Here is a 15,040-nt window from a genome sequence, read left to right on the forward strand (position 1 = left end):
TGCATCTCCATGCCTGGCATCCAAAAGCCCACCAGCACCTGCGATTCTTGGTTGAGAGCTGTCCTGGGCCCTACCTTCTGGCCGAGCTGGTGGGTCAATACTCAGCTCCCACACCCTCGGGCAGTATAACTGAAGACCGAGTTCCACCCCGTCTCCCAGAGCCCCCAGGTATGGGGGCTGAGCACCAGCCGCCCACAGTGCCAAACCACCTGGTAGCGCCTCTCCTCTCTGATGCCCTGCTGCCTCCACCTCTGTCTCCTGCCCTCCTGGTGCTTCGTGGGACCACGTCCCCAGAAATGACATCAGATCCTTGCTGCAGGGTCAGCTTCTTGGGGAACCCAAACTGAGACAGACACCTTTAATCACCTGACTTCTAACAAAGCACCCCTCATGCAATCGTGTGCTTGTGCCTGAAACGCAGTGAAAACAAGCTGATCCATCATCTGACATGTTTCAAGTGTGAAATCCAGACTCTGATCCTCTAATGAGCCCCGCGATGCCCCAGGACAAAGGGCTCATCTACTTTCTTAAATGAGCTCAGCTCAGTGGCCGTTAGCAGGGCACCCCTGTCCTGAGCGAGGATGGCCCACCTGCAAGCCCAAGGCCCCTGTTAATCAGACAAAGGATGTGCAAGCAAAGAAAACGTTTTAATTAAGGCTTCATTGGTAAGCCAGATGGGCCAACCACGGTCTAATCCAAAGGACCTTGTATCCTCACCCTTATAGCCTCTGTTCTAAAACATCCAAGCACATGTCTACAGGGGCCCAGAGGCACCTCCTCCCGGTTAGCTCAGGCACTGGAGGATCCCTTCTCTCACAGTTTCTTCTTGTTTGCCTTCGTCTTTTCAATCGTGGTCTCCACAATGACAGCAGTCTCTTCATATGTCTGGATGCTCTCAGTGGAAAACTTCTCTATGGATTCCATCACCTCCACCTTCTCGTAGGCCAGCTTCCTGGGAGGGCTTCTCGCCGGCCGGCTGCCGCTCCGAGCCCCATGCCCCTCAGACCCACCCAGAGTGACCTGAGGCCCTTGAGACTGGGGTGTAGACGGCCCCTCTGGACCAGGCGCCACCATGGGACAGGGCCCTCTGGCCCCCTCCTCCTCCTTCTGGTCATCCTGTTTCCCCTGGAGGCCCTTCAGTTCTTTGGCATTTTTCTCATCCCCTTTGTCTGCAGGGTGCGGGGTGGGGGGGCGTCCATCTTCTTTCCCCTGCTGGGGCCCCCCTTCCTCCTTCTGACCATCTCCTTTCTCCTCAGGGGGCCCCCCTTCCTCCTTCAGATCGTCTCCTTTCCCCTCAGGGGGCCCCCCTTCCTCCTTCAGATCGTCTTCTTTCCCCTCAGGGGGCCCCCCTTCCTCCTTCACACCATCTCCTTTCCCTTCAGGGGGCCCCCCTTCCTCCTTCAGACCATCTTCTTTCTCCTGGGGGGCCCCCTGTCCGTCCCCTAGAGGGGGCTCAGGCTGCGGGGGAGAGGGTTCCACGCCACTGTCAGGAGGCACAGAGTCGTCCCCCTTAGACACCACCACACCCCCTTTGGCTGGAACGGAGAAGACACAGAAGCCAGGATCCACGAAACTGGCATCTCCAGAGACCATCACATACCGCCCTTTGGCGTACAAGTCGGCGGGGGGCTCGGGTTCTTTGGGGCCTTTCACCTTCTCCTTGATCATCTTGCCTAGTTTCTCAAAGGCTTTGCTTATCTTGCCTCCATCTGGGACATCCTCCGGAGCCCCTTCCTGGGTCGGGGGACTTGCTTCTTCGTCTCCCGGTTCAAGCTTAGACTCACCCTCTTCTTTGAGCACCACCCGTCCCTGCTTCGTGTCCTCTGGACCTCTCAGTGGGGTCTCTTCCAGAATTTCATCTGCTCTGTCTTTTGCTACCATCTCCTTCTTCCTTGGAAGGTTCTTGGGGAGGCCTTTGAGTCTTGGTTTCGCTGCAGTTATGTCCTGCACAGCCCTGGTGAGATCTTTGAAAACAGAAAAAAGGAGGCGGGTGCAATGAATAAAGGCCAATGACAGAGGGAAAAAAAAGTATTTGTTGAAAAATACATGCCTAGCACTGAGGTGGGGTTTACTGGTTGGCTGGTTGGCAACAGGGTAGGATCCCTGGGTCCTAAGCATTCATGGCCCACACTGAGGAACCAGCCCTGCCGGCCGCTGTGTGACTTTGAGACAAGTCACTTGGCCCCTCCAGGTTTGCAGTGCAGAGGGGAGGCCCCTACAGTTCCCTTCACACTGGATTCAACTTACTGAGATCCGTGTTTCTCCTGCAATAACACTCTATGGGAGTAGTGCCTCTGCCCCACCCCAGCACCCTCACCTCAAAGTCTCAGGGGACACTTGGATCCAGACCAGACCAGGAAATCCAGTCCACAGTCACTCTCACCCCAGGCTTCCCCAAAGGAGCAACTCAGAGTCAACCCACCTTCCTCTGATGGGTTTGGAATAGCTTCCAGGCACACCCTTGTCCCCCTGCACCCCAAACCAGATAAACACCACCAGTCCTTGCTCACCATCCCGTTCCTCCTGTGCAACAAGAGGAAACGATGCCCTTAAACCCAGAACGGGAATCTCCTGGGCCAGAGGCCACATTCACTGCTTTAGACCAGCCAAGAGGAGAAACTTAAAGTTTCAGAAAACATAAAGTTTCACCCTGTCTCATCCAAAAGGCGGGCTTTTAGTTCCAGGTGGCACTAGTGGTAAAAAAAAAAAAAAAAAAAACCACCTGCCATTGCAGGAGACATAAGAGACACGAGTTCGATCCCTGGGTCAGAAGGATTCCCCTGGAGGAGGGTAGGGCAACCCACTCCAGTATCCTTGCCTGGAAAATCCCACGGACAGAGGAGGGTCGCAGGCTAGAATCCATGGTGTCACAAAAGAGTTGGACACGTCTGAAATGACTTAGCACACACACACATCCAAAAACTTTCAAGATTTACTAACACAGTGGTTTTTTAACTTTTTCACTCCAAAGTCTTATCCAGCTGCCCTCCTCCCTTTGTTAACCAGAGGACTTGGGTTCACAGAGCCAGGGCATCCCATAGGGGTGACCCTCAATGACAAAGCAGAGTGAGCAGGCATGGCAGGTGCAGGTCATGAAGCCATGGGGGAGGGACATGAGAAGGGGGACATGTCAAAGCAGGTGGCCAGAAGCAGGTGTGCAGAAGGGGGTGCTTGCAGGACCAGCTGCTGAATTTCAGGGCCTGCTGTTCAAAACTGTGAAGAATTTCCAGACTGCGACAGCAAAGCATCAAGCCCAGTACCCTGCACACAGCTACGGGCCCCTGGAGCCAGCCTGGGTGTCTGGGGACCCCTGCCCCTTCTCCCATCTCCACAAAGCCCTCTGAGCTTTCTGAGACCCTGGGATTTGATAGCACTGTAAGCGAGGCTTTCCTTCCTCCAGGCACCGTTCTGTTTGGTCCTGACTGGGGAGACTGAGCCATGAGTGAACATCTCACAAGGGCAGGAAACCATCCCCAAAGGACCAAGTGTTGAAGGCAGAAGCTCCACTGCCCACCAAGCTCTTCCTGCTCAGTTTTGACCGGAAGAGAAAATGAACAAAGTTGAGCATCTACTCTGTTCCTGATGTTAGATTAAGCACCTTTGCTTAAAAGAGTTCATTTCACTGGGGGAGGGGGAGGGTGGATAGATACATTTCATTATCTACTTCTTGCCAAAGTAAATGCTGCGATTTTCCTCCCCAGTTAAATGCCTCCTGCTCATGGATGGTGGCCTCTCACATGGCCTGACTTTCTCCTTGTAAACTTTTAGACTCAGTCACTCGGCTTCAGTGCGAGGACATCAGCAGGGCAAGGAGGGACCCCCATGCAAAAGCACTGAATTTCCAGCTGGATCGGAAGGGAGCATGAATGTTGCATTCAGAGACAAAGTCGCTTGATTTTTTCCATTTTCCTAGGACAGAAAAATAGAACAAGCCAGAGTTGGGGACTCACCTTTCCCACCGTGCCGAGGGCTGAGGGAGGCCCCGTGGCTCGCAGTGTACAGGGTAACTGGAGTTTCAATGAAGGCAGAGCTCAGCCTGGCAGAAAGAACCAGAAAGAGGGAGGTCACCATCATTAAGTCATCAAGGCAAACAGAATGGGGTTGGGGGGTAAGAGGGAGGCTCTAGTGTCCAGCAAAAATGCACAAGGCTTCCTCTAGATCCAACAGCTCAAGAATCACAAACATACTCACACATTGCATGATGATGGGAAGGTCATGTCATAAACTGTGAAACACACATAAAAAAATGGTAAGGTAGAAATGACTGATAATCTTAATATGCCACTTTTCTGTTGAACAGGAGTTCTCTGTGTTTGGGTTTTTTTTTTAAATAAGAGAGGGTTTCCCAGGTGGCTCAGTGGTAAAGAATCCACCTGGCAATACAAGAGCTGCAAGAGATGTAAGTTTGATCTCTGGGTGGGAAAGATCCCCTGCAGGAGGCAATGGCTACCCACTCCACTATTCCTGCCTGGAGAATTTCATGGACAGGGGAGCCTGGTGGGCTCCAGACCTTAGGGTCACAAAGAGTCAGACACTATTGAGCATGCACACCACCCCTAAAATAAGAGAATGGCCAGCCTAGGATAAATTATTTAGGGCAACCAGGATATGATTCTCCAACTTGTTTTTTAAAGAATAGTTTCTATAACCAGAGAGAGCAGGAAAATAAAAGGAATTGAGATAAAATGTAAACAGCTAGTGATTCTAAGAGGATTCAGAATTTCCTTGCTCCGTGCCTGCAACACGTCTATCAGTGTGAAATTAAATCAAAATTAAGAGTTCTATGTAAAAATACAAAAGAGGTATCCAGTTACCTTTTGATGAAGTCTTGTCTCCAAAACAAAACTTTTCACAAAGACATTTAAATACCAGTTCAAGACATTTTGTATATGTGTGCAAGAAGCATTCACTGTGACAAATATAATTGAGTTCAGCACAATACATTGACTGGAACTAGAGAAAACAAAAGAAAATCTTCCATTTCCTGCAACACATTAGAGCACTCATATGCCAAGACAGAGCCCCAGAGAGAGGATAGAAGTGTCCCTGGGGGAATGCCCAGGTGTTTCTCTTTTATCTCAATCTAAACCCCTCAAATGTACTCACACATTGCATGATGATGGGAAGGTCAATCATAAACTGTGAAACACACATAAAAAATGGTAAGGTAGAAATTTCTGATAATCTAAATATGCCACTTCTTTGTTGAACAGGAGTTCTCTTTGCTTGGAGGGCTTTTTAAAATAAGAGAGGGCTTCCCAGGTGCTCGGTGGTAAAGAACCCGCCTGCCAATACAAGAGCCACAGGAGATGTAAGTCCAATCCCTGGGTTGGTGGAAAGATCCCCTGGAGAAGGCAGTGGCTACCCACTCCAGTATTCCTGCCTGAAGAATTCCATGAACAGAGGGGCCTGTTCCCATGAAGAATCTCCACTTAATAGAGAAGCAGAGTCCTTACACTGGGAGGCTGGCCTCAATCCATTCTCCACACATCTAGGGCTATAGGTACACAGGTGGATATAGTCATATACGTAGGCATGGGTATGGATAGGAATAATGGAGACACCACTGTAGATGTGTATGTACATAAAGACAATGCAGGTGCCAATGATTTATACATGTACCTAAAGATGACAGAGGTGTAGACAGTTTATGCATGTACATAAAAATGGAGATGTAAACAGTTTATACATGTACATAAAGATGACAGAGATGTAGACAGATTATGCATGTACATAAAAACGATGGAGATGTAGATAGCTTATACATGTACATAAAAATGATGGAGGTATAGACAGTTTATGCATGTACATAAAGACAATGGAGGTGTAGACAGTTTATACATACACATAAAAATGATGGAGATGTATACAGTTTATACACATACATAAAGATGATGGAGATGTAGACAGATGAAAACCATGGAGGTATAAGGGTTAGTAGGAGGAAAGAAATCTTAAAAATTAGGGCAGAAATAAATGTAAAAGAAACAAAAGAGACCATAGCAAAAATCAACAAAGCCAAAAGCTGGTTCTTCAAGAAGATAAATAAACTTGACAAACCATTAGCCAGACTCATCAAGAACAAAGGGAGAAGAATCAAATCAACAAAATTAGAAATGAAAATGGAGACATCACAACAGACAACACAGAAATACAAAGGATCATAAGAGACTACTATCAGCAATTATATGCCAATGAAATGGACAACTTGGACGAAATAGATAAATTCTTAGAAAAGTACAACTTTCCAAAACTGAACCAGGAAGAAATAGAAAATCTTAACAGATCCATCACAAGCATGGAAATGGAAACTGTAATCAGAAATCTTCCAACAAACAAAAGCCCAGAACCAGACGCCTTCACAGCTGAATTCTACCAAAAATTTAGAGAAGAGCTAACACCTATCCTACTCAAACTCTTCCAGAAAATTGCAGAGGAAGGTAAACTTCCAAACTCATTCTGTGAGGCCACCATCACCCTAATACCAAAACCAGGCAAAGATGCCACAAAAAGAAAACTACAGGCCAATATCACTGATGAACATAGATGCAAAAATCCTTAACAAATTCTAGCAAACAGAATCCAACAATATATTAAAAAGATTATACATCATGACCAAGTGGGCTTTATCCCAGGGATGCAAGGATTCTTCAATATCTGCAAATCAATCAAAGTAATACACCACATTAACAAATTGAACAATAAAAACCATATGATTATCTCAATAGATGCAGAGAAAGCCTTTCAACAAAATTCAACATCCATTTATGATAAAAACCCTCCAGAAAGCAAGAATATAAGGAACATTCCTCAACATAATAAAAGCTAAATATGACAAACCCACAGCAAACATTATCCTCAATGGTGAAAAATTGAAAGCATTTCCCCTAAAGTCAGGAACAAGACAAGGGTGCCCACTCTCACCACTACTATTCAACATAGTTTTGGAAGTTTTGGCCACAGCAATCAGAGCAGAAAAAGAAATAAAAGGAATCCAGATTGGAAAAGAAGAAGTAAAACTCTCACTGTTTGCAGATGACTTGATCCTCTACGTAGAAAACCCTAAAGACTCCACCAGAAAATTACTAGAGCTAATCAATGAATATAGTAAAGTTGCAGGATATAAAATCAACACACAGAAATCCCTTGCATTCCTATATACTAAGAATGAGAAAACAGAAAGAGAAATTAAGGAAACAATTCCATTCACCATTGCAATGAAAAGAATAAAATACTTAGGAATATATCTACCTAAAGAAACAAAAGACCTATATATAGAAAACTATAAAACACTGGTGAAAGAAATCAGAGGACACAAATAGATGGAGAAATATACTGTGTTCATGGATCAGAAGAATCAATATAGTGAAAATGAGTATACTACCCAAAGCAATCTATAGATTCAATGCAATCCCTATCAAGCTACCAACAGTATTTTTCACAGAACTAGAACAAATAATTTCACAATTTTTATGGAAATACAAAAAACCTCGAACAGCCAGAGCAATCTTGAGAAAGAAGAATGGAGCTGGAGGAATCAACCTGCCTGACTTCAGGCTCTACTACAAAGCCACAGTCATCAAGACAGTATGGTACTGGCACAAAGACAGAAATATAGATCAATGGAACAAAAGAGAAAGCCCAGCGATAAATCCATGCACCTATGGACACCTTATCTTTGAAAAGGAGCCAAGAATATACAATGGAGAAAAGACAATCTCTTTAACAAGTGGTGCTGGGAAAACTGGTCAACCACTCGTAAAAGAATGAAACTAGAACACTTTCTAACACCATACACAAAAAGAAACTCAAAATGGATTAAAGATCTAAATGTAATACCAGAAACTATAAAACTTCTAGAGGAAAACATGGGCAAAACACTCTCCAACATAAATCACAGCAGGATCCTCTATGACCCACCTCCCAGAATATTGGAAATTAAAGCAAAAATAAACAAATGGGACCTAATCAAAATTAAAAGCTTCTGCACAACAAAGGAAACCATAACAAGGTGAAAAGACAGCCTTCAGAATGGGAGAAAATAATAGCAAACAAAGCAACTGGCAAAGAATTAATCTCAAAAATATACAAGCAACTCCTACAGCTCAATTCCAGAAAAATTAAAGACCCAATCAAAAAATGGGCCAAAGAACTAAACAGACATTTCTCCAAAGAAGACATATAGATGGCTAACAAACACATGAAAAGATGCTCAACATCACTCATTATCAGAGAAATGCAAATCAAAACCACAATGAGGTACCATTTCATGCCAGTCAGAATGGCTGCTATCCAAAGTCTACAAGCAATAAATGCTGGAGAGGATGTGGAGAAAAGGGAACCCTCTTACACTGTTGGTGGGAATGCAAACTAGTACAGCCACTATGGAGAACAGTGTGGAGATTCCTTAAAAAATTAGAAATAGAACTGCCATATGACCCAGCAATCCCACTGCTGGGCATACACACTGAGGAAACCAGAATTGAAAGAGACACCCCAATGTTCATCACAGCACTGTTTATAATAGCCAGGACATGGAAGCAACCTAGATGTCCATCAGCAGATGAATGGATAAGAAAGCTGTGGGTACATATACACAGTGGAATATTACTCAGCCATTAAAAAGAATACATTTGGATCAGTTCTAATGAAGTGAATGAAACTGGAGCCTATTATACAGAGTGAAATAAGCCAGAAAGAAAAACACCAATACAGTATACTAACCCATATATATGGAATTTAGAAAGATGGTAACGATAACCCCATATGCGATACAGCAAAAGAGACACAGATGTATAGAACAGTCTTTTGGACTCTGTGGGAGAGGGCAAGGGTGGCATGATTTGGGAGAATGGCATTGAAACACATATATTATCATATGTGAAATGAATTCCCAGTCCAGGTTCAATGCATGATACAGGGTGCTCGGGGCTGGTGCACTGGGATGACCCAGAGGGATGGGATGGGGAGGGAGGTGGGAGGGTGGTTCAGGATGGGGAACACATGTACACCCGTGCTGGATTCACGTCAATGTATGGCAAAACCAATACAATATTGTAAAGTAAAAAAGAAAACCATGGAGGTATAGACAGTTAATGCATGTACATAAAGATGATGGAGATTTACATACTTTATGTGGAGACGAGGTGCAGGCTTAGGTGATAAAGATGTAACTATAACCATAGAAAATGTAGATACAGGTGTATGTAGATACAGATGTAAGTGATATAGATGTGGACACAGATGACCCACAGATGTGGGTGGAAGTAGAGATGCAGATGTAGATGGCGTGGAGGTAAGCGCAGGTGTAAATGTAGGTGGTGCAGGCATCCGCGTAAATAACAGAAGCGTTGACGATGGTGCAGGCACAGAAACTGCAGATGTGGGGTAGACGCACATGTGGATGGCCCAGACAGATGCAGATGGCAGAGTAGGTGTCAGACGTGGATGCAGAAGGTGCAGGAACAGGCGGTGCAGAGGCAGGTGTCGGTGCCGATGATACAGGTGTAGGTTAGGGGATGCAGGTGCAGCTACAGCTGATGTAGAGAACACAGGTGGCGTGTAGATGTCCACATACAGACGCTGTAGACTCAGATGTGGACATAAGTGTACATGTAGGTGCAGACACGGTCACACAGATGAGCATGGAGGAAACGGAGAGTAGCTGATGCAGGTGTAGATGTGAATGAGGCTGAGACAGAGACACTTGCCAGCAGACGTCACGTCCCAATCCATCATGCAGAGGAGACCAGACAGCCTGCTGGCAGCCACAGTCCCGGCTGGCCAGGTGATCAGAGTCACCATGGCGGCAACAGTGATGACACCAACTGCTCTGAGTGCTGGTCCAGTTCCAGGTACTGTGCAGGCATCTCACCTGTAGCATCTCAATAACCATACCTGGTCGTCCTTTCAGCTAAGACACTCCTGTCCCCAGAAGCCTGTGGAGCTGAAAGGCACCTTGACATCCAAACACTTCCATGGTCATATTCATCACCTCTCCGCTCCCCCCACCATCACTCACGCCAGAGCCCACGTCTCTGTTGCAAACCCATCCATCCTCTGTCTCCCCCACTGGGATTCCAGCCCCATAAGGTCCTGGATTTGGGGGTCTCTTTCTGGTGGCTCAGACAGTAAATAATCTGCCTGCAATGGGTCGGGAAGATCCCCTGGAAAACAGAATGGCTACCCACTCCAGTATCCTTGCCTGGAGAATCCCATGGACAGAGGAACCTGGCAGGCTACAGTCCAGGGGGGTTCACAAAGAGTCAGACACGACTGAGCTACTAACACTTTCACCTTACTGCCACATTCCCTACAGCCTGGAACTGGCATATGGAAAAACGTGGAACAAGTAAGTGGTTCTGTGCCCACGGGCTCTGCCCACCCTGACCCCACCTGTTGCCTTCATTCTCGATGATGCGATGATACCGGTCCAACTCATTCCTCAGGGTCTGCTGGGCAACCACCAGCTGCCGGCAGTCATAGGATGATCTCTCCAGGCTCCTCTCTGCCTCTTCAATCTCCTTCCGCAGGGTGTCGATCTGCTCGTTGTAAAGCTGAATCTCATCATCATAACACTCGTGGGCGTCTCTGATGGCTTGTTCCAGGGCCGCGGTCTGTGGGCAGAGACACGGTCACGAGAAAACCCAGCCACCCTCTCCCTTCAGACACAGACGCAGCAGGGGAGAATCCAGATGGCGTACCCAGTTGTATTTGTTTTGTTGGTTTGTTTCTCCGTCTGCAGAGAATCTTTAAGCCACAGAAGGATGTGACAACTGAACCCCTTCCCCTGATGCTTGCTTGTATCAGCACTCCCGGAAATCAGCCTGTAGTGGAGCCCCTGAACCAAGGCAGTAGGAAGATGAGAAACTCAGAAAATAAAAACTGCTGTCCCTGGACTAACACGTACAACTCAGAGTACATCATTCGTACTTTACTGAGTTAGCATGAAAAAGTAGTAAAAAGAAGAACATGGACTAAATAGATAAGATGCTATAATAATTAAAGGGGGGAATTTCCTTGATCTTATTCAATCACTACAGCACTTTAATTTTCTCCTGGTTTCTGACCAGTAGAGTTACATATATGTTTTGATAGCTAAAATGTGTTTGTGTACGCTGGCACTTATGTAAAATAACTTCAGATAAATGCTATTTATATATTAAAGCAGGACAAGTCAAAATTAAGGTAGGAAAATGAAAAGAGGTTCCTCGTCTTCACTTTTAGAGCTATGACAACCCACAAGCACCCACAAGTTGCTTACTTATTTACAAGAGAACTTATTTACAAGCTCAGTACAAGCTCACTTTCCCAAGGAGAAAAGATCTAACAGGCGTGGCCAGTCCTCAAAAGCAAAATAAAACATGTAGACTGAAACCCACTTCATCTGGAAGAGCACTTGTCAAACCTCAACACGCATATGAACCACCCCAAGGATACGGTTTTGCTCAGATTCTGACTCAGTAGCTCCACTGGGCTGGAGGGGCTGCGTTTCTAAGTGGCTCCCCCACAATGCCCGTGGCTGTGGCTCTGGTCTCCCGGCCACATTCTTTGAGTCATGGGGAACTAAGCGAGAATCTGAATCTATCCTCACGTATGTGCATCGCAGGATGCCTGATACATGCAGCTTAATGAACACACTGGACCACATAGAGGGTGATTATTCCTGAGAGCTGGACCCTTCACTCTGTACAGATAAGGTCATGAGAAGCAGAGATGGGCAGGAACTGTCCCAGACTGGAGGAGGCTGAGGAGACAGGACACCTGAATGCAGGCAGGACCCAGGATCAGGCAACCTGTGAACAGGGTAACAGGTAAGATTTCAGGCAAGTCTCTTCCCAGTCTGGTCTGCTCACCAATGTCCTGGTTTCAACCTTGGTGCTTTGCTATTTGGATGTTGACTTTGGGGGAACTGAATGAAGAGTATGGGAAAACTCTGAGCTATTTTTACAGCATCAGAGAAGTCTAAAATTATTTCAAAATAAACAAAGAGAGTTTGGCCAGGTTTCTGTTCCTCATTTAAAACTGCCTCCATTCAGAAAACAATCTAGATGTCCATCAACAGATGAATGGATAAAGAAGCTGTGGTACATATACACAACGGAATATTACTCAGCCATAAAAAGGAACGCATTTGAGTCCATTCTAATGAGGTGGTTGAACTTAGAGCCTATTATACAGAGTGAAGTAAGTCAGAAAGAGAAAAACAAACATCATATACTAATGCATATATATGGAATCTAGAAAGATGGTACTGATGAACCTCTTTGCAGGGCAGCAATGGAGATGCAAACGTAGAGAACAGACTTGTGGTCAAGGGGCAGGGAAGAAGGAGAGAGTAGCATGGAAACATATATATTACCATAATATGTAAAGTAGATCACCAGTGGGAATTTGCTCTATGACTCGAAATAGCAACCCACTCCAGTACTCTTGCCTGGAAAATCCCATGGATGGAGGAGCCTGGTGAGCTACAGTCCATGGGGTCCCGAAGAGTCAGACACGACTAAGCGACTTCACCTCAGAGCTCAAACCAGCACGCTGTGACAACCTAGAGGGATGGGATGGGGTAGGAGGCGGGCAGGAGATTCAAGAGGGAGGGGACATATGTGGACCTATGGCTGATTCACGTCGATATTTGGCAGAAACCAACACAATACTATAAATTATCTTTCAATTAAAAATAAATAAATTTTAATAAAACTGTCTCCATTCAAACAGTCTCCTAGGACATCAAACACCAAGGCACAGCCTCTGACTCCTGGTGTGGCCACACCCTCTTTACCATACCGGCATCCACACACTCCAGGAAAGGCTTCCATGAAGGGATTCAAAGGACCCCTCTAGACCTGAATCTCAGAGGCAAGAATCCATCCAGGAGTGGGTGAATCCCCACATAAGACTCTCCATTTCCATGGAGCGGTCCTGAGAACAAAGCCTGCAGGTCACAGACCGGTGTGGCTGGGGTCCATCAGCCCCAGAGTCGGCTGGGCAGTAGGAGAACATGAGAGCTGGACACACTTTCATCAAAGCTCACCCTTCTACCTCGTGAATAGGAAAGAGCTGTGCCCACAGCACCCACGTGTTAAAGCTCAATAACTGAAACCTCCTCCATCAGACGGAGGGGTGCTCAGAAAGAAATAATAAAAGCCTCCCTTTTGGCAGCTCAAAGGGGGCTAACGAGATGTCTCTGAGGGGACTGACTTCCATGTGGGCTTCAGACACCGTCTAGCACCAGGCTGACAGTAGGAGAAAGAGACCCTCCTTCCTGGAGCCACAGTCCAGGTTGGCCACAGGGTCAAGCACAGGGTGTCACAGAACCCACAAAGAGGTCCAAGGTGCTGGGGAGGTGCAGGGGGCGGGGCATCACAGAAGGCTTCCAGGAGGAGGTAAGGCCAGTCCTGGGCACTGCAGAAGCAAAGAGCCTTGCAGAGAGAGGCGTGAGAAGAAGAGAGGCGGGTGCCAGGTCTGCAGGGGTGGTCAGGAGAGGAGAGGAGAAGAGAGCTGCCCACTGACAGCCCCGAGTCACTACAAGAACAGCAGTCAAGCTGATACAGGGGGCAGAGGCAGGTGGCAGGTGTGGGCCTTGAAGCAGCCTGAACTTCACTGTGAGCCAGGTAACTGGGCATTTCTGCCTGGACCATTTGGATCGACCAGCTGATATTCATCTCCCCACTTGGCTGCAGGCAGGAGCCCAGCCAAGCTCTGCTTGGTGTTCCTGGACCTCACATGGGGCTTGCCAGAAACATCTGAGTGAAAGACAAGTGTTCTAGCACAGTTGTGGGACCTGCCTTAGCACACACGGTCCTCAGGGATCCTGAGCTACGCCTCACGTGAGCCCCGTCTGGAGGGGTTACCTCTTGCCTCAGTCCTCTTAGGCCCCTGGACTCCTTTGGGTCCAGGTCATTTCAAAAAGGAAAAAGAAACAGTGTCCTTCCCAGATTACATGCCACCTTACCAAAACCTGCCACCAGATGGTGCTAAGGGGCTTTCACAAAAAATGACATCTGGGCAACACACTCGCAAAAATCTGCATGTTTTCACTTCCTGTCACAAAAACTCAAATGACACAACTTAGAGAATTTAGAGAGCCTGTCCTTTCTCGGGCACCTGGAATAAGTACCATCTCATGCATGGCCCACATGCAGGGGTCTCATGCGTGGTCCACGTTCAATCTCAAAAGCAGGGACCCCCAGCTCCAATCGTGGGTGCTGTTGCGGTCAACCTGCAGCCCAGTGTTCTCAAAGCTGGCAGAGGCACCTGGGGGGCTTGTTGAAGGAGATGCTGGCCCCTCGCCAGAGTCCCTGATTCCACAGGTCTGGGGCGAGCCTGTGAATGCCCTAAGCATAGGAAGAGCCAGCTGCCACAGCCCTGCTGGCCAGAGCCCTCAGGCTGCAAAGAGCACTGCCCCACACCGTCCCCACCACATCCCCAGTCCCAGCCCTGGCCCCATTGAGGGGCTATGCTGACTGGTCTTCCTGGGAACATACAGCTTAGCTACTCCATCCGAAAGTCATGGCAACATTTCAAAATTAGCAAAAAGCCAGCTGTGAACATCTCGTGAATCAGGCTGTGGAGGGCCCAGGCCGGGAACATGAGTGGCCCAGATGTAGAACATCCTGGCCCAGCATGGCATTCTCACCGCCCCCCTCCCCCGCCCAAATTAGTGACCTCCAAGTGTGGTTCCCGGGCTAGCAAGCAGCACCTGAACTTCAGAAAGGCAGGTTCTTGGGCCACAACCCGGACCTACTGAGTCAGAAACTCTCGGGTGGGTCCAAACATGTGTGTGTTTTAATCTGAGCTTATCAGGCAGACTTTTGGCCCCAGTGACCTTTACCCCTTAGCTTCCGCCCAAGACTCTGTGGTGTTAGTTGGCAAAGGGACTTTGCAGATGTAAGCAAGGTTCTTAAGCAGTTGAGCTTAAAAAATATGGAGATTATTCTAGATTATTCCTGATCACATGAGCCCTCAAGAGCAGAAATCAAAGAGAGCAGATGCATGAGAAAGAGTCAATGTCCCTGAAGATGGAGGAGGCCACCCA

At 47.2% G+C, this 15,040-nt stretch overlaps 1 protein-coding gene across 1 annotated transcript in view; it reads right to left on the reverse strand.

The window, feature by feature from the left end:
• Window positions 1-813: 813 nt before the first annotated feature.
• BFSP1 (beaded filament structural protein 1) overlaps window positions 814-15,040 on the reverse strand; it is a 37,116-nt gene continuing 22,889 nt past the window's right edge. The window contains exons 6-8 of the mRNA XM_068987702.1: window positions 10,396-10,616; window positions 3,951-4,036; window positions 814-1,964 (exon numbers count right to left, since the gene is read on the reverse strand). Coding sequence (XP_068843803.1) covers window positions 814-1,964; window positions 3,951-4,036; window positions 10,396-10,616 — 1,458 coding nt within the window. The remainder of the gene's footprint in view (window positions 1,965-3,950; window positions 4,037-10,395; window positions 10,617-15,040) is intronic.

This window comes from Capricornis sumatraensis, chromosome 15 (assembly GCF_032405125.1).
Source record: "Capricornis sumatraensis isolate serow.1 chromosome 15, serow.2, whole genome shotgun sequence".
Lineage (NCBI taxonomy): Eukaryota > Metazoa > Chordata > Mammalia > Artiodactyla > Bovidae > Capricornis > Capricornis sumatraensis.